The sequence below is a fragment of the Diaphorina citri genome, unplaced genomic scaffold (genome assembly GCF_000475195.1).
Source record: "Diaphorina citri unplaced genomic scaffold, Diaci psyllid genome assembly version 1.1 scaffold879, whole genome shotgun sequence".
Lineage (NCBI taxonomy): Eukaryota > Metazoa > Arthropoda > Insecta > Hemiptera > Psyllidae > Diaphorina > Diaphorina citri.
The window spans coordinates 105031-125401 of NW_007378311.1; the positions used below are offsets into that span (position 1 = coordinate 105031).

The following is a 20371-nucleotide window of genomic DNA, read 5'->3' on the forward strand; positions in this document are numbered from 1 at the left end:
TTCTTGCTCGAAACATAAATCGTCGATAACTTAATGAAAATGAAAGTGGAAAAGGTTAAGGGCTCTACCTTGCTTTAGATAATGCTCGCATTAATAGGTTGTAGTAGTGAAACATTCGTAGACTTTCTGGGATTGAGAGGAAATTAACCCGACATCGACGGTAGATTATTGTCAGTCTGGACTTCCAGAAGCATGATTATAATGAGTTTTTCATAGTTAGAGATTATGTTACTTGAGAAACGTGGATGCTGCAATGAATATTCATGGGCTGTTACCGCCATGATCTCATGTCAGATGAACTACTAGCATTGGGAAACATGAAATGAGATTCCTCTTGTCATACGATTTCAACACGTAATAGCCAAGGTGGGGACGTAGAACAAACAAGCCAATATACACTGCGACGTCCTCAATCTACGGCTATTGTTACCAGTAATTGAAGCTATTTTAGTAAGTACTGGAAATTTGCATCTATTTGCAACTGGCCAGTGCGTAATTTGTTTACTTTGCAATACGCTCTACCTTATTCCGAGCCTAAACACTCTTGGGATGGGTCCAGAAGGATCAGTCACAATTTCTCAAGTTAAAAATGGAAGATGATATTGGAAGAAGAACAAATTTATACCTAGAACTATCCAGCAGTATGAGCTAATCGTGCAAGCCTTATTCCGAGCCTAAACACTTGGGATGGGTCCAGAAGGATCAGTCATAATTTCTCAAGTTAAAAATGGAAGATGATATTGGAAGAAGAACAAATTTATACCTAGAACTATCCAGCAGTATGAGCTAATCGTGCAATGCTCGAAACATAAATCGTCGATAACTTAATGAAAGTGGAAAAGGTTAAGGGCTCTACCTTGCTTTAGATAATGCTCGGATTAATAGGTTGTAGTAGTGAAACATACGTAGACTTTCTGGGATTGAGAGGAAATTAACCCGACATCGACGGTAGATTATTGTCGGTCTGGACTTCTAGAAGCATGATTATAATGAGTTTTTCATAGTTATCTGTTTAATGACTAATGACCTGCTACTGTCTGTCTTCTGAATGTTTATCTGTTGTTAAGTCATAGGTTTTTTTTTTTTGACATGGACGACATAGAATGTCCCTTGCCGTCAGTTCCATTTGAAAGTTAGATCTATTGTTACTATCTAGACTTCACCTTTCATTGGCCCATCTATCTGATAAAGTAAGGAAATTCAGGGTTTTCTCTGGGTCACATTTGGATCAGTGTTGCTTGGCAATAACAAATACATAGGTATAATAATAATAATAATTTATTTGTTAGAGTAGTTTAATAAGTTCGAATCGAAAGTTATGATTGTCTTGGGGATTTCTAATAACCAGACAGTTAGAATATGCATTGTAACACATAGCTTTAATTAGATTTACTGTGTTTGGAAATCACCTATGTATGCAATTTCATTTGAATTTTGAAATGTCCAATCCAAGACAAAGTTCGAAAGAAAAGAAATTGGTGCCAAAATGTGCCAATGAATTTTCCAATTGATCTCAAAATTTTGTTCGAATCAAAATTATACATCTGAACTCAATCAAACAAAGCCGATTGTGTCATAGATTTATGTAAAATTAAATTTATATTTGTACGTTCTATTACCATAATACAGAATTTCTGCCTTCCTAAATCATTTGAGTAAAGCTACAATTAAGATCTATATTTACTATTTCTAGCGAGCTTTGGAGTTCCTCTAGAAACAGAAATCTTGCATAATTTCTAGTATAGAGATCTAGAATTCATTACAGAATAATGACTTATTCTAGTTTGGAATACCAGCATGTAAAATTTCAATTTTAAGAATACCTCCTACCTATTATATTTTAGCAATTTTAGATACGAGTACAAAAATAAACTATATAGCTTTAAGAATAATGTTTTAACTTTAGCACTCTTTATGATATGTTTAAATTTAAGGTTTCTAAAATTTAAATTAAAATTACATATTCTCTCATCATTCAAACTTGTAATAAATATACAATGAAGATTTTGTTTCATTAGAGTTACCTGTAAAAAATGTGTTTTCTTTTATTTTTCTCCGATGCCCCTCATTAGAACAATTGAAACTCTTGTGAAACCAATATTTGGCTTCATTTTAAAAAGTGTTCACTGATAGACTGACACTATGAAAAGATTTTGTTCCAATGCTTAGAAATTTAGAATTATCTACAAATGTTGTTGACAGCACATAATAACAATACGCAGTTATGGACAATTAATCCTATACTATAACCACACATAACTCTAACTCGAGAATACGAGTCCTCAGGTAAGTCAAATGCTTTTCTTATGACAGTGTGACCTTCTGTTGAGTCCGTGGACAAGAATCAAAGAATCTCTTCCATTAGTTTTCTATTAACTTCTAAACAAATCATTATTTCGTAATCTTTCAACTTGAGTTATAACGTGAACCAAGTCACATCAACAAATGAAAGACAGTGCATAAGCAATGCTATTATGTTCAATTGTTCACAATTACCTCTGAGAACACAGGGAGACCGTTCAATTTCAATATAATTGCTTGGGAATCCTCGTCTAATAACAGTTTAGTTTACATCAGAGGATAGGTGCTCGTTTAATAGGACAGGCAACTGGCCTATGCCATATGCCAGCGGTTTTCAAAATGTTATTTTTCGATTTTCTGGCAAGTTGAACAATGTGAAGAATCTACGACTAGCTGTAGAGGATTCTCTAAAACATCTATTGTATACTCCTTGAAAACCTAAGTAACTTAATCCGAAGGAATTGGCCATGAAACGTTATTTACATTGTCATCTACCTTGTATATTCTGCAATCCATCTAATTTATAACATAACTATTGAATACCACATAACAGTTATGAACCAACTTGTGATTATGAATTTATGACTGAAGAAGACCTCAGGCCTTATGTGAGTTGCATTGGGGGTTTCCCAGGTGAAAAACGAGACGGGTAATTCCCATCACCCCATCAATAACGGATATGTATCATAGGTCCCTCATCAGATGGGCACGAAGAGATTTCCCCATTTAAGTACTGGGTCAACAAAAGATCACTTAAAAGACATCCATTGAAGTTCTTGATTTGAATACCTATAGAATAGTAAATGCAAATGCAAAAAATTAAATAAATTAGTTTTAGAGTTGTTAGTCTTTTCTTGCTCTCTACGTTCCTGTTGATAGTAAAATCATATCGTACCGTAGCGTCCTTAGCATTCTTAATGATTCCAAGGCGAAACTTCCCACATAGGTGACTAATTTGTTTTCTTTATTCACAATGCATTTTATCGTTTTACGCCTAGGTTTAGGTCAGATGAGTATCTTTCCCTATTTTAGACCAGGGACGGACAAAAGTGTGGTGGAAAGGGAGGCCAGGTCTATAGCGTTAGTTGCTGAACTATTGTGTAGCATGAGCATGAGCTGATGGGTAAGTATTGGAGTTAATCAACAGTTTTTTTTCTATTTCTAGATGCTAAATTATAGTAGGTAATTATAGGCTGAATTGAACTAATATGTGACTTATAAACGGATTATACAAACACCTACAACGATATTCCTACAGAATGGGACTTTTTCAAGTTGTCCTGCAGTCTAAATTCCCGCATTTAGACTGCAGGGATGGAGGAACTTTTTCACTTCCAGACGGGATAAGCAAGCCCTAATGCATTCTCTGCGCAATTGGTAACATTGCTCATGTTTTATGCGCGTCTGACAACATGAGCTTCAAGATGCGTGTTTACCACACACATGTCGGAGACTTGGCGATGTCTACTGTTGTTTTCTCATACATGCAATGCATTCTGGCATGTATAGAAAGATAGATAAGTCTGACTTTTCCTCCTTCTTCTTCTTCTCCTCCTCTTCTTCTTTTTCTTCTTCTACTACTATTTTTTCCCATCACCATGCTTCTCGAGTGTTTTTTTGCGATCCTATTAATTTTCCTAAGCAGTATTATCTGGCTCTGGAGTTACTTGTTTTGGAAGTTAACACTTTATCGTCCTCTTTCCTCGAGTATTATGTACATTGAGTTCTTTAAGCGTGTTTTAGGTGTCAAAGTAATGAATGTCATGTTTGATACTAACTGAAATAAGGAATGGAAACAAATTATGATGTTGTTTAATCCGAGAGATTATACTGGATACGAATAAGTTAATAGAATCCCTTTTCTTTTCTATGTTTACGTTATGAATAACTTCCAAGTGAATATAATAGAGGAATAGAAATTCCAAGATATCTTACCCGATGCCTCAAGTTATACGTCAGCAAAAGATTTCTTGCAAACGAATTGGCAAAGGCTTGATAAAAGTCCAACACTTCTAGCAGTCTATCTCGTTTGATTGTATGCAGATCACAATACGTCAGGGGAATCCGAGAGATTATACTGGATACGAATAAGTTAATAGAATCCCTTTTCTTTTCCATGTTTACGTTATGAATAACATCAAAGTGAATAAAATAGAGGAATAGAAATTCCAAGATATCTTACCCGATGCCTCAAGTTATACGTCAGCAGAAGATTTCTCGCAAACGAATTGGCAAAGGCTTGATAAAAGTCCAACACTTCTAGCAGTCTATCTCGTTTGATTGTATGCAGATCACAATACGTCAGGGCGCGAACATTGGCAGCAGATTGTCCAACCGCGTTATCCTTCCAAAACGAGTCACCAAATACGTCACCTTTACCTGAAAACGGAGAAAAAGGACACTTATTTTATCTGGGGATATCAGTTAGCTATGTACCTAAGATCAACTATTTCTTAATAGTAGAACAGTCTAAAATGATATCTAACGCAAAATTGAAAATATATTACTATGAATAAAAGGACCCAAAACTTTACCTAGTGTTCCCTATTCGTAAAACCGTATTAAAATAGTAGATAAACTAACTCATTATTTATTGTTTGTACCTATCTACAGAGATCATCACAATCACAACACCGTTCGATAGATTTGCTAAAGCTATTCATCCATAAACCTCACAATCAGCTTTGTCCTAGAATTCTAGATCTTGTAAACAATTAATACAACACACAACTTGGATTTAGGTAGATGTTTTTTATTTGTTAAGTTTGTTTAGTAGCTCGAGTGCACCAGTTAGTATTTGTTTCTTATTCTCTAACCGCGTAGGTACAATTTTACATGAATATCATATTATAAAAAGTACGGTCCCTATGCACGTAATGGTTTAGGAGCAGCATCTCGAAGTAGTAAAGCATGAGCCAGATCTACAATACCCTATCCATCCAACAACAAAACAAAAACAACAACAAAATTCTAGAAGTACGGTCCCTATGCACGTAATGGCTTAAGAGCAGCATCTCGAAGTAGTAAAGCATGAGCCAGATCTACAATACCCTATCCATCCAACAACAAAACAAAAACAACAACAAAATTCTAGAGAGGAATCAGAAGATAGGCTAGCTTGTTTACAAATACCAACTGAAAAGTTGTTATTCAGCTTGTTGAATTAGTAAACAACATATTAGGTACCTATAGACTGGTAGATTCTACCATCAGCTGTTCTATGAATGTTGCCCAATGAATGAAGCATAGTATTTTCGTATACTCTAACATTTACGCAATATTACAGCTATACGCGTGTGTGTGTATGCGTAACCTCCTTATTTTAACAGGGTCATCCCAATCATTTCTATACCTACACGTTTTGTTTCTAGCATATTTTTTACAATTTATTTATGACACTTCAACACGATTTTTACCAATGATAATAATCATTATTTGAGAGGTATGTATATTCAATGCTATTGGCACTGTTCTTAGCTCTAGTTAAGAGGTGACACTAAATTGTTTTATTTTGAATGTTATTTGCCTTGATGTGGTGCTTTTTACCTACTTGTTCAGTACTTGCTTCTTTATTTGAATTTTTATGTCTCTTTTCTGATACAACTCGTCATCGACAATAAAATTAAATTTTCAGTGTCAACTCGTTATGTTGGTGTATTTGATAGTTCATCGTATTTACGAGGGAGTGGTTCTCTTTCAATGTGATTGATTGATTTTTTGAACACTCGTGCGGGGGAAAATCAATGATACGTGTAGGCAATTTTTTTATTCCTTCTGTACCTATATGTAATTAGTTTGAATCATTGAATTCAATGGATCGTACCTAAATACCTAGGTACACATGGTACATAGTACATATAACTTCCGAAATAATATGACTAGCTAGGAAAAAATCCAAAATAACAATAGGAAAAGAAAAACAACGAAAACTTTTAATCTAAGACATCTAAAGAATACAACATTCATCACTGTCAGATATGGGTAAAGGAAAGTGGAAAAGAAATATTTTTGATCATCAAAAATTACTTTATATTAGGTACCCTAAAAATTGCTTTTTCTCATGTGAAAAGGTAGGTCAGTAACATTTTTAAATGCACAATAGCGGATTTGTTCAATCATGGCAATCTTCAAATAGATGAATTCAATAAAATAATATTCGAAGATATAGGTACCTCTTAATTGCTGATAATTATATTTTGATAGGTGTCTCTAGGTACCTGTAGAGTTATAATGTGCAATTAACTGCATCCAACATGTATAGGTTAGGTAATACCTAATTATGCATAAAACAGCAAGAAAATCTGGAGAGAGTGAAATTTTGAAGAGACTTCTCGGAGAAAAATACCCTGTATGAACAAACCCTGATAAACTAAACAGAAATATTTTAACATTGAGGTTTTCGCTATGAAATATCTTTTGGTTTTACATAAAAAGGCCTCTTGGTTTCATCTGATGGGTCCGCTACGGGTTGTGACGCCTCTGAAGTTTCAGGTTCTGGGGGAGGTGGGGTCTTAGGGGGCGCAGAAGGTGCGACTGCTTTTGATCTTGATTTACTTCTTCGCTTGCGCGGAGCTAAAGAAACTACAGGGGGATGTAATTCCCTAGAAGTGGAAGCAATTATACTTCCGAAAGAGTTGGTCCTCAAAATTGGTTTCAAAGGTCTATCTGCTTCACTTTCTTGCGAGGGCGCAGAAGGTGCGACTGCTTTTGATCTTGATTTACTTCTTCGCTTGCGCGGAGCTAAAGAAACTACAGGGGGATGCAATTCCCTAGAAGTGGAAGCAATTATACTTCCGAAAGAGTTGGTCCTCAAAATTGGTTTCAAAGGTCTATCTGCTTCACTTTCTTGCGTTGATAAGAGATAATGGTGGTAAGTATCTCATATTTGTTGGAAGGATGTTGCCAAATTTGTTGGGTTTTCCTAAGATAGGAGAAGTATCGGGAATGAAACGACGTAGCCCGACAGCAACAATAACAACAACAACAAAGTAAAAAAAAAAAAAAATCTAACTGGGTCCAGTTTTATTTTAAAGGGTGTCCCAATAAGAGCGCAAGATTTGATTGGTTAATAAAGCATCTCCGTGGAATAAAATGGACTTATTAGATGATTTGAGAAGTAAACATTCTGAAATTTTGTATGGAACAATAATCAGACAAATAACTTCCTCAACTTTCTTGCGAAGATTGGGAAATGACCAAAGGTTGACTAGCAGGAAGTCTATTAACAATTTCACCAAGTAATTCTTCCATACGAGCTATTTTCTGGTTTAGTCTTTGAACTTCTAGCTTGACATCCACTTTGAAGTCCATAATATTTGTAATAATTTCTTTGTACTTATCAGGTGAGGTACCTTTTGGTTGATAAACCACCAATCCACTCTCAGGTTTCGGTGCAGATGTTTCTTCAACTTCTATAGACTCATCTATAGTTTTCTCTCTTCTAAGTCCTGATGGAGAATGAAGAGGACCTGCAGAGGTTGCAGTTACTTTTTGTAGCTTTGGGAAAACTTTATTCCCAGACCCGTTAGTCCCACTTGTTGGTAACCTGAGCGCTGATGGTTCTTTAGATGCCCCCGGGAGATACTTTGTACTGGTACTTTCACTGCCGGACTCCACACTACTGCTTCCTAACAATCTACCCCACTTTCCACTTCTACTACCAGCAGGTTTTGGTTTTGTTACTAACACAGGACAACTCAGCTCCCCTCTTTCAGAATGGCCTGAACTTTTCACAGTTGGTGTTTTAGGAACAACCTCTGTTGAAGTAGCACCAGTGACGCCTTTCTCAACATCTGCTGTAGTTTCTGTACTAGCAGGAGTCGTTTGACCTTGAGCCGCTCTGTCCCTCCTGAATTTGGAAAAGATTTTCCGAACTAATTGATCTTGGTTTTGATCGAGTTGCGGTTCATGTTTCCGCCTCTCTGCTAGCTCCTTCTCACGACGAACATCAGCAACTTTTCGGAATATCAACTGAAATGGTTCTCCGTGGAATAAAATGCACTTATTAGATGATTTGAGAAGTAAACATTCTGAAATTTTGTATGGAACAATAATCAGACAAATAACTTCCTCAACTTTCCTTTGACTTTCCTTTAGACTTCGTTTCCTTTTGACAAAATTTCCGATGACAAATTCGAGGAAATCAGGCTGTATCTTGTTGATGCAACTCCGTTCAGATGGTACGGCGCGCGACATCTGAAAATTTTTGTCCCAAATAAAGAAATAGATAAAGAGGTACACAGCTTTATTTTATAGAAATGCAAGAAATGGTTCCTTTTATTGCTTTTTTATTTATTTTTTATCTACTTAATAAATAATTTTTATATAATTTCTTTTTTAAAAAAGTAATTACATTACATTGAAGGCAAAATGTTTTTAATAATTCAGTAATATTTTTAAAAAAGTAATAATTTAGTAAGTTTGGAATGTAAAATTGTCAATGGTATGGATAACAGGTATTAAAAAAATCATCTAGGGTGGGTTGGTGTAATTTGGAACAATGTCAATATTGAGACACCTCAAAGGTCATATCTCCTTACTGAAATAGATTATAATATAAATCTCTCATTATGTCTAATTCAGTAGTCCATCAGCATGTAGGTTAGATAAGGTTTCTCAGAATCACCCACCCCACCCTATGATGCATACATAATATCAGGGAGAAAATGTTCTGAAATGGATATTAATTCTGGAAATAGACATTTGCAAAGACATTCAATAGCAAAGAACTGTTATAGCTATTTTCGAAGTAGATTTAGGATATGTAATTTAAATGCATTAACTGTACAGTCTACACCTTCCTTTTGACTAAATTGAGTGAAGAGGATTTTGAAGTGATATTGCTTATCTTCAAATGAATTTACTAAAAATTTATTATCTGCGAGGACCAATCTATACCATTGATATTTGACATTGGTGTATAGCTGTATAGGTACCCATTCTAAAATTTACAATGGAATGCCATACTTAATAATTTTCATTAAAATGCAATTGAAAAGTTTCATCTACGTAATTAAAAATTACTTTTCTTGAGCTCACCCCTAAAAAAAAATACAACTACCAGGTGATGTTTTTTTTTATTATTATTATTTCGTTTAGGTATTTTTTTACTACAAAAGTCGCCCTCTATTCTGAAAGTTTACCTTTGCTTACTTATTTCGTTTCGTTAATAAATAATTGTATTTTTTCTATGAAAAGAAAAAAGAAAATGCCGTTTTAATATAAAAAATAATAAATGAAAATAAACATTTTATGTAATAAAATATTTACTCAGAAAATAGAAGATGGTTTATATTTGAGTTTGAGATAAGTACATAAATAAATACATAATAAATTACCGATCAATTCAGGAGTTATTGTACAGAAAACGGATTCAGTAATTTAAACAATAAAGATGGTGCCCTACGAAGCTACGAAATTATAGGTAGGTATTGAATAAAATAAAGAAATAGTCAAGAGGGTATGAGAGGAAAAAAGTAAAAAAAAAGCAAAAGATTTTAATTTTATTCAGCTCTACGAGCGTTTGTGGATTTCATAAGTATGTTTTTGGTCAGAGGAATCATGTAAATTGATTAATAATACTTTTCTCTAATTATTCAGAAAGAAATATGAGATTCAGACTTTCAGAGGAGCGGAAATACAATTTTCATTTGTTGTTCTTGTTGCTGTCGGGCTACGTCGTTTCATTCCCGATACTTCTCCTATCTTAGGAAAACCCAACAAATTTGGCAACATCCTTCAAACAAATATGAGATACTAACCACCATTATCTCTTATCAGCATCGTGTGTATCTTGTTGCTATTTGGAGACGTGTCAACATGCTAATCTACTGCTAAATGAAACAATTCATCAAGTGACAAAGACATGAAAAACAATAGGCAATTAAACTAAACCTAGCTAAATAGGTGTTTCTATTCGACGGATCGTATAGGTAAATCAGTAGGTATGTCACACCTATGTCTAGTAGATTATGAATGTTATGATTAGTGCATTATTTCTCTAGAACAGTTAGTTGTTTCACAGCCTATAACTTCCTCTTTCCCTCTGCGAAATACCTAAGTAAAAATTGTGGGGAAAAAGTTTACTTACTTTAGTACGTATTAGATATCGAAATAATATGTATCAGTCGTAAATGAAATTAAATCTATCAGTCGTAGATTCCTATAAGCCTAACCGAACTTTTAGGGCTGTTTGCCCCTAATACCCCTACAACCTTACCCCTAAGCCTCAGAGTGGGCTTTTTGTGTACGGAGTTATGCTGTTATGTATCAGTCAGTCAGTCAGTCAGTCAGGAACCAAATTGAGAATTTTTTTGTTCATTTGTTAATTTTGTTCAAATTTATTCACACATGCACGATGACGTATGGATATACAATATAAATAGTAGAGACTTTAAGGTTGACCGAAAATTACATAATTTGATTTCATCTCATCGTGTTGATTCTCTTCAATGTCTGTTTTCACCCAAGCTCGTAGCAAATATTCTGCACATGAAGCGCCCGGTTATGGCCACTGGTTCAAGCTTTGAATTTCAGTTTAGAACTGAATAGTGCAAAAAACTTGTTGGTCACTGGCTATAGCCCTCACTCCCCAGTCTGATCAAACCGGTTTCTACACTTCTTGCAACAATAATAAGAAAATTCATCTTTTTTCTTTGGGCGATGTGCATTGACTAGATCAAGATTCAAGCCTGCACGTTGGAGAATCTACTGTTTGGTGTTTCCACTACGATGTGTGTTGGGTGTTCCATGAGTTTGTTGAATTTCAAATCAGCCAGGCACTCGTGTGCTAAACCTACGTGCAAATACTCACATGGAAATTCCTTGAATAGTACGTCGACAAAGCATATGTTTTATACAATGGCTTCCTAATTTAGAAATAATACCTGATGTGTGGAAAAAGAAGGAGAAGATGAAGAAGAACAACAAGAAAAACACCAATTACCTAGGTACCTATTTGAGGAAGTGCACAGCATTGACGGTTATACAAAGGACATCCCATATTATGGGAAGTTGTACCTATAGACTGGTAGATTCTACCATCAGCTGTTCTATGAATGTTGCCCAATGAATGAAGCATAGTATTTTCGTATACTCTAACATGAGAACATCAGAAAGTAACCCGTTGAAATATTTGCAATCGAAAAACGAGTACAAATTTTTTGTCGATGGTGGGATTCGAACCCGGGACCTTCTGCATGGCAAGCAAGCGCGTTACCACTGGACTAACCGTGCCCCAATAATTATATACAATATAATTATGCTTAATGAATCTCGTATGCTTAATAAGTGGTTCACTTACCTTTTCTAAAGATCCAATGATTTTAAATACTTTAATGCCTGCCACACTCGCACGCGTCAGACCGTCTGTCAGCTGTCAGACAGTCTGACGTCAGATAGTATGACGAAAAAGCTTGAGACCTTAGGTCTGTCCCAACTGTTAGACCGTCTGACAGACCTGGGTCTGTCCCCTTTTTTGCCCGTCCCGAAAAGGGGATTTTTCAATGTAGAAAAATAAGCTTCAACTTACCTTAGTAAATCAGCAGGTATTTTTCCAATGAGATCCGTTGAATAACAAACCAAATGGTAATCCTCACTAGACAATGAGGAAGTTCCTGAGAGACGCAGACCTCAGGAGGTGGGAATGGTCGTGTGAGTGATCATGATGGATGTGGTCACTTTCAATCACTTGCACGGAATCATTGCAGGTCTTGTAGTTCTTGGTCTTGATGTTGATATTCTTCACTTCGTGTCCGGAATGGTCCATGAGGGAGTGGACAATACTCTCAATGGTGAACATCATGAAGAATCCGGCGCACATGATGCACTCGGCGAACGGGAATTCCTTCTCGGAGAAGAGGCCCTTTTCTTTCTGCAGATCCTCAATTTGTTCTTTTACCTGAAATCAGAAGATTAGTTAAATTAGAAGAGGTCATGACGTCAATGATTATGATCAATTCCTAAAAATCATCAATCATAGTGATGTCAGTAGTGATGTTTTGAATACGTTACATAGTTATATAATTTTGGAAATAAATCGAGATAAAAATATCGAGTCCAATTATCTTTCTGGGTGTCCAAGGATACAGAAAGTAAGTATCTCGCATTTTAAATTTTATTCATCATACTCCAATAAAAACGTGATCTTACCTCAGGTAGAAGATGAAGGAAAGTGGTCGCCAAAAGGACACCTCCCCCAAAGTACATCAGAACGGACGTGACATTCTGGAACACAAACGAGCTGCCCCTCTTCCTGTGACGAATGATGATAGGGCAGAGGCCCAAAAGTAGGGACCCCAGCCCAAGTACGGTGATGGCACTCAATTTGGCCACGGCCAGGTTGGATGTGTGGGCGAAGTAGAAAGAGAGTTGTAGTTCTGGTTGTCAAATCCGCGAACATAATCGCCAAATCCGCGAACATAATCGCGAAATCACATAGGTACGATATGTACATAGGTAATAGGTAACATACCTATTATTAAAAACAGATAAACAAAATACAGTCGAACCTGGATAAACGAGAATACATTGTGGTCTGTGTTGTAGTGGTCGCGACTACTGGCGGAGTTGTTTATCAGGTTGAGTACAGTGGACATTGTGGAGGAATGGTATCAAATGGGGGAAACGGTCTTGGATGACTTGAAAGATGGCCTGGTTGTCTGATAAATGGATTTTCGAGAAATTGACTGCCTTATTAATGTCTAAAAATAGGATACCGTGGATTCTTGAATGGGCTGAGTTTTCTGTAAATAAAAGAAAAAAAAATCTGATGTGAACATCACACGACTTTCTATTACATTTGCGAAATACGTATTTGAAAAAAAAAGTCCAAAACCGCCTGTGGCGGCCAATTTTCGGTCGAAAATTTCCTATCTTAAAATACTCCCCGTGTAATAAGGAATCATAATTATAAAGTATGAAAATATTTTTTTTTTTTTTTTGAAGAGTTCGAAGCAACATTGACTTTGGTTGATATCTGGATGAGTGACTGTCCGATTTTTACCAAATTGTTACAGTCACGTCCTTGGACCATACCGGGATATGATACCAAATTTCATCGCTCTACGACAAACCGTTCTTGGGATACTTACCACTAAAATCACAAAACGTAGCAAAAATCTTCAAGAAACTATAATACGACAGCGACGCACAATCAACGAGATATTAATGGGAAGTGATCAACTAATAATAATAGTTATCAATCAGAAATCTACAAAGCCAGGTCCAAGGTCAAACTAGTTGGAAACACCAAGAACTCGCGTTTTATTGGAGAGACCCAGGGTTCTTATCTCCGATAAGGTAAGACTTTATGGAGTGTTGAAGAGTGGAATAACAAGTCAACAAAGTGATTAGGAGAAGATAACGACGCTAGAAGTGGCTTGTGCTCATATGATTTATGATAAGGAATGTCTAGGGGAATTTCACCGATTTGGGTACCTATTGAGCCAGAGTTTTAATTGTCATGTCAGTCTAGTTAGAGTAGTTAGTTCGGTTGGGAGCGCGTCTTCAAGACGTCTGACAGAGGTAACTGTAACAAGGGAAGTCTTATCGTCCGAAAACCAAAGAGAGAAGGAGGACAGGCTTGGAGAAAGCCAGCCGTTTCGAGAACGAACCTCATCTGTTCAGGATAAAGTTCACCCCGGGCTGAAATCAAACCCACAACCTAACGCTTACAATACAAGCAAGCTAAGTTCTATATTAACGAGGCTTTTTTGAGAGCAGGCCAATCTTCAGGGGGCACGGTTAGTCCAGTGGTAACGCGCTTGCTTGTCATGCAGAAGGTCCCGGGTTCGAATCGCACCATCGACAAAAAATTTGTACTCGTTTTTCGATTGCAAATATTTCATCGGGTTACTTTCTGGTGTTCTCGTGTTGACCCAGCACCTAAATGGGGAGTATTGTGCCTCTTCTCGCCCATCTGATGAGAGGGCAGTACTACCGGGATGGCCATGATACGCACAAGATCCTACAGCGGCGTGCGTCCAATGTAGCAGTTGGTGTTCATTGCTACGAAATAAGAAACGGCGGTGAAAACACGCATCTTAAAAATTAAAAAAAAAAAAAAAAAAAAAAAAATTAGTGAAGAGCCTGGTCCTCCAAGAGTCCGACCCACATCTGCCTCGGTAGCGTAGTGGGTCAAGACGCTCGCCCTGGTAAACAGGAGGGCGTGGGTTCGATCCCAGCCGAGGCATGGAATTTTATCCCATTTATTTGAGATTTTGACCTCATAATAATGGAGCTCTAAGGGTTAGGTGGTAGAAAACGCCTCCGGCGTTAACCTCGCCTAGTGGTTACCTTCCACTCAAGAGTCTATTATTAATTATTTTTATAAAAAGGCCCAGGGGGGGGGGGTTGCTGAATACGGCCCTGGTCGAAAGGGTAATGATAGGGTTAAAGTGTAGTACCTACACATGTATCAATACGCAAAGTACTTAAAATCGTGTTGGTCTAGTTCGAGGGCTCTTGAGATCTAGAGTGACAACTGATACTATCAGAAAGTGACGAAGACATTATTTGGATAAATTGATTGAGTATTACGTATATAGATAGCTGAAAAATACTTATGAATAGTAAGTGTCTACCTACCTACCTACTACCTACACGTTCATAATTGTACTATCAATGAGCTACCTACCCTAAATAATTGACCGAACGATAGTGAGGTCTACGTTTTAACTTTTAATTCTACAGTTTTGCATTTGATTTGTCTGAATGTTTGTTCCGCTATAACTCGCGATTGCCTGGTCCGATTTGGATGAAATTTGGTACCCGTAGGTACTTACGTGGGTAGCTAAGGTCTGCCACTCATGTTTAGACTGTCGCGTCGGAAAGTGTGTGGCGGAAAAGCCTCATACTCTCAGAATTTGAATAAATAGTCAAATTACCTACTTGATCGTAAAAAAAAACTACCTACATACCTCTAACACATAAATACCCACGTCACAAATACTTACTTGAGCCAATAGTTCTTCACTTTCAATTACATTTTTCTTATGGTAGGTAGAAGAATTTGATATTAAGAATTCTCCAGAGTTTGTAGGCTTGTATAAGTGTAGAACAGCAAAGGCCTACCAATTTATGAACTTTACTGTCTCTTTACTTTCCTTAACCTATTATAACTTTATAAGGAACGTAATGTATTTTGTTTTGAAAATAAAAGACAAACAAATGAATCACTAGTAACACTATCGAAAACAATCTCACTCTGAGCACAGAATTGTCAACCCGGTTCCCAACACATGGACAATCAAAAACTAAGTTCACACTAGTCGATCAAAATACTATCACCAAAATAATATACGTATAGATAGGTATGTATCTATAACCCACTCGAAAAAAAAAAAATAATAATAATAATCTGTTGTGAACATCACACGACTTCCCTTATCCTATGGAATTATGCCGAAATCCTCCAAAAACGGTCAAAACACTTCCAAACGTTGCACCGATCTTAATCAGTTTCGTGTTACATCCTTGTCAGCTTGTCACCATTTTAGGGTTTCATACCAAATTTCAATTTTCTAGCTCTTACCGTTCTCGAGATATTTTGATTACAGACAGACGCACAAACGGACCAATGGCTGAAACTTTGGATTCAGGCTCTAGGGACTTCAAAACGCGTTTTGCACTAAAAACTCACCACCAAAAATTTCCGCGAATACACTAGATACCTTCCTTATTATAGGTAGGATAAGGAAAGTAAAAATAACCAACATAATAAACATCAGATAGAGTAAGTACTTACGTAGTACGTATACATATCTAAAACTCACTCGAAAATAATAATAGTAATAAAAAAAAGTAAGTAATAAAATAATAATAAATACCATATAGGTAATAATTAATTATGGGTACCTACCTACCTATTTGACAACCAGCTGTCTATCAAACGTTCAATTTGAAGTGTTATTCGTCACCACACACAAAGTTAAATGAAGAGGGTTTTTTAACTAGATGCCCAGAGTTGAACACAATAGCTTTGTATCAATTGACAAAGTGGAAATGATTGTATGAAAGATGTTTTTGTGATTATTCACCAACTTTGTGATTATTCACCATCTTATTCTCCATTAGGTACCTACCCTATATTAGATGTTATTTATCTATACAGTCATACTATGTACTTTATATTCATTTGTAATGTGTTACTGATTTGATATCATATTTACCTACCTATTTACGTATAACATTCTGCATGTATGATTGTGCATTATACCCACCCCTCGGGCTACAACGTTTCAGATAATATATGCAGTCTGATCGAGCTTCAAATTTTCAGCACCGCAGGCGAAATTTTTCAAAAAGTAGGAAGATACCTATGTGCCTCATGCTTGTCACGAGTTAATTTTTGACGTACCTAATTCTTAGATGTTTTTCTATATCTAAACATTTCTTGTCCTACTTAGGTATAGCTGAACGCTAAAATGAGCAAAATAAATTAGAGCGCCGCAGGCGAAATTTTTTAAAAAAATTTGGTCTACAATCTTGAGAAATGCAGCCTCACCAAAAGTAAAATTTTAAAAGTAAAGCGTACCAAAAGTAAAGCGCCCATGCGAACCTCTTTAAAAAAAAAAAAAAAACTGTCAACTTATTTTCTGACACTTACCTATTTACTTATCAGGCGCTCCACTACTTCATATGTAACACTTGAAATCCCAAGTAAGTACATAAAGTACATATGTAGGTAGATACATAGGTACATAGACACTGTCTTATTGTTTGATATGAACGGAGATAAGTTGAATTAAAGATCCCCCCCCTTCTAAACACGTGGTAGGAAAAGAGATAAAACCGTATGAAGTTCAAACAGTAAGTAGGTAGTTAGGTCAATGGCAGAAAACATCCCTCTTTCAACAAATTATTAGGTAATAGTTAGATTGCTAGGTACCTACCAAGGTATCTATATCTAGGTAAAATAAATAAAATCTACCTACCACCTACCTGTCTAGAGTTAGGTATCTCCGTTATGTACACTTTTGTACATAGGTAGGTAATGTAAATGAATTAAATAGGTACCGACTAAGGTAGATAGGTAATTATTATACAATCTCCCACAGCTTAAAACATGTAGCTTTTGCACTGTCCTTGACCAATATTGAAAGTTTAACTATGAGTGCCCATTTTTTTTTTTTTTTTTTTTTTTTTTTAAAATAAATCAGTTGCGCTTATTTGGGGGATTTTTAAAAGTCATAGTGAGGAGAGTATATGAGAATAGAATAGATCAGTTGCGCTTACTTGGGTGATGTTTCAAAGTCATAGAGCAGGAAAAATGAGGACCAACGGAATTTTTCTTTTTCTTCTACGACTTCTAGATACCGAGATAAATCGATTTAAAAAATACAGGTAAATCGTGAAGTTTGACGTCACGGCATACGCTCCCGTAGGCGATGACGTCATAATTCATGACTCCCGCTTCATTGTTTGTGCGCAAGCGTTTCTGCGCATTTTGACATTAAGTCTGACGTCACAACTCTTTGAACTTTTTAATTAAAACTAAGTCTGGCTCCCGCTTCGTTTGTTTGTGCGCAAGCGTTTCTGCGCATTTTGACGTGAAATCTGACGTCACAACTCTTTGAACTTGTCATTGGAACGGCAATTAAAAATTGAATTTTCGACCTTTTAAAGTTACTTTTTTGGAGTTTTGACCTCAGATTCGAATTTTTCACAACTTTTTACATAGGAATCGACCTTTTATTAATAATATTTTCCCAATTGCAACTGCTCCATTATTGTGAATGCACCTAGTTGCATTTAGAAGCTCGTAAGTCTCAGCCTCGTAGCCCAGTTGTGACGAAAAAGCCAAAGTTAGGCAACACCGAGAGCGGCAAGAATTCGAAAGACATGTGCTGTTGTTTTGACGAAATCGTCGCCTTATTATTCTTCTTCTTCCTCCTCTTCTTCTCCTCCTCCTCCTCCATCTTTATCCTCTCGTACCAATAACAATAGATATAAATAGGCTTGCCAAATATCCAAAATGTCGATTCGGGACGCGAATCCGCGAACATAATTGCCAAATCCGCGACCATAATCGTTAACTAGATGCCCAGAGTCGAACACAATAGCTTTGTATCAAATGACAAAGTGGAAATGATTGTATGAAAGATGTTTTTGTGATTATTCACCAACTTTGTGATTATTCACCATCTTATTCTCCATTAGGTACCTACCCTATATTAGATGTTATTTATCTATACAGTCATACTATGTACTTTATATTCATTTGTAATGTGTTACTGATTTGATATCATATTTACCTATAACATTCTGCATGTATGATTGTGCATTATACCCACCCCTCGGGCTACAACGTTTCAGATAATATATGCAGTCTGATCGAGCTTCAAATTTTCAGCACCGCAGGCGAAATTTTTCAAAAAGTAGGAAGATACCTATGTGCCTCATGCTTGTCACGAGTTAATTTTTGACGTATACTTAATTCTTAGATATTTTCCTATACATTTCTTCTCCTAATTATAGCTGAACGCTAAAATGAGAAAAAGAAATCAGAGCGCCGCAGGAGAAATTTTTTTGTAGCCCCTTCAAGGTTGCATACTTTTTGACCATTTCTAGGGGGGGGGGGGTTGGTGTTTGGTTTTGCCGTACAAAGGACGGGTCAACCACTAGTATTTACCTATAACTCAATATTTCTCCCTAGGTGGAGGGTTATATGATGTTTGAAATGAATGACGATCTTCTACTGAAGAAGATTTCAGTGTGTGAACATCTTCTATCAGTTATCAATATTCTGGATCCTGGTATGTCTAGATTAAGAGGTAAGTAAAACTCATAATACAGTCTGTTCATAAAGTCCCAGGCCACCCTTTTAATTTTTTTATTGCTCATCCTGGGAAGCTGAAATTTTGCATGCGGCCTTTGATTATGATACAGAATTTTGGGAGGTACTCAAAATATTGTACAGCCCCTCATGGGCGGCCCTAGGGGAGCCAATCCCCAAATGCCTAGCAAAAATGGTGGTGCAAGACTGGATCAAAAAGGAACATATCAGGATCTGGAATACAGAATCTGTAATGAGATTCTCGAGGAGGATGATAAAATAATAATAATAATAATAATAATAATAATAATAATAATAATAATAATAATAATAATAATAATAATAATAATAATAATAATAATAATAATAAGGATAATTTTTATCGGTCCTACGAAAAACTGGTAAAACGTCTTAAAGCGGGAGACTTTTCGTACAAAGAAAACAAAAGGACCTTCCAAAATATCGTCCAGATAAAAAAGACTTACCACTAAAATCACAAAACGTAGCAAAAAACTTCAAGAAACTATAATACGACAGCGAGACGCACAATCAACAAGATATTAATGGGAAGTGATCAACTAATAATAATAGTTATCAATCAGAAATCTACAAAGCCAGGTCCAAGGTCAAACTAGTTAGAAACTCCATGAACTCGCGTTTTATTGGAGGGACCCAGGGTTCTTATCTCCGATAAGGTAAGACTTTATGGAGTGTTGAAGAGCGGAATAACAAGTCAACAAAGTGATTAGGAGAAGATAACGACGCTAGAAGTGGCTTGTGCTCATATGATTGATGATAAGGAATGTCTAGGAGAATTTCACTGGTTTGGGTATTGAGCCAGAGTTTTAATTGTCATGTCAGCCTAGTTAGAGTACCTAGTTAGTTCGGTTGGGAGCGCGTCTTCAAGACGTCTGACAGAGGGAACTGTAACAAGGGAAGTCTTATCGTCCAAAAACCAAAGAGAGAAGGAGGACAGGCTTGGAGAAAGCCAGCAGTTTCGAGAACGAACCTCATCTGTTTAGTATGAAGTTCACCCCGGGCTGAAATCAAACCCACGACCTAGCACTTACAATGCAGGCGAGCTAAGTTCTATATTAACGAGGCTTTTTTGAGAGCAGGCCAATCTTCAGGATTTAAATGAGAGCCTCGGCCTCCAAGAGTCCGACCCACATCTGCCTCGGTAGCGTAGTGGTCAAGACGCTCGCCTGGTAAACAGGAGGGCGTGGGTTCGATCCCAGCCGAGGCATGGAATTGTATCATCGAAAATGTCATTTTTATGGTGAGTTTCATCAATAA

The 20371-nt window shown here is 36.5% G+C and overlaps 2 protein-coding genes across 2 annotated transcripts; both read right to left on the bottom strand.

The window, feature by feature from the left end:
* Positions 1-6155: 6155 nt before the first annotated feature.
* Positions 6156-11051, bottom strand: LOC113468878 (potassium voltage-gated channel protein eag-like). Its single transcript, XM_026826139.1, has 3 exons — positions 10992-11051; positions 7472-8271; positions 6156-7142 (listed from the first exon to the last, which is right to left on the bottom strand). The coding sequence occupies exons 1-3, from the start codon at positions 11049-11051 to the stop codon at positions 6704-6706; spliced, it is 1299 nt and encodes a 432-aa protein (XP_026681940.1). The 3' UTR covers positions 6156-6703.
* An 845-nt stretch (positions 11052-11896) lies between these two features.
* On the bottom strand, positions 11897-19717 carry LOC113468880 (zinc transporter ZIP3-like). Its single transcript, XM_026826143.1, has 4 exons — positions 19561-19717; positions 12825-13043; positions 12451-12684; positions 11897-12199 (listed from the first exon to the last, which is right to left on the bottom strand). The coding sequence occupies exons 2-4, from the start codon at positions 12894-12896 to the stop codon at positions 11897-11899; spliced, it is 609 nt and encodes a 202-aa protein (XP_026681944.1). The 5' UTR covers positions 12897-13043; positions 19561-19717.
* Between the last annotated feature and the right edge of the window lie 654 nt (positions 19718-20371).

Bases quoted from the DNA above. Each gene is read 5' to 3' on its own strand.
- LOC113468880 (XM_026826143.1), bottom strand. From the start codon at position 12,896: ATGTCCACTGTACTCAACCTGATAAACAACTCCGCCAGTAGTCGCGAC. The intron at 12,685-12,824 runs TTCTCGTTTATC...TCGCGGATTTGA, and splicing joins ACAACACAGACCACAATGTA to CAACCAGAACTACAACTCTC. The intron at 12,200-12,450 runs GTAAGATCACGT...TTCTGATTTCAG, and splicing joins TCCTTCATCTTCTACCTGAG to GTAAAAGAACAAATTGAGGA.
- LOC113468878 (XM_026826139.1), bottom strand. From the start codon at position 11,051: ATGGAACACCCAACACACATCGTAGTGGAAACACCAAACAGTAGATTC. The intron at 8,272-10,991 runs GCTTGAATCTTG...GAACCATTTCAG, and splicing joins GTAGATTCTCCAACGTGCAG to TTGATATTCCGAAAAGTTGC. The intron at 7,143-7,471 runs TTGAGGAAGTTA...AACGCAAGAAAG, and splicing joins TCCCAATCTTCGCAAGAAAG to TGAAGCAGATAGACCTTTGA.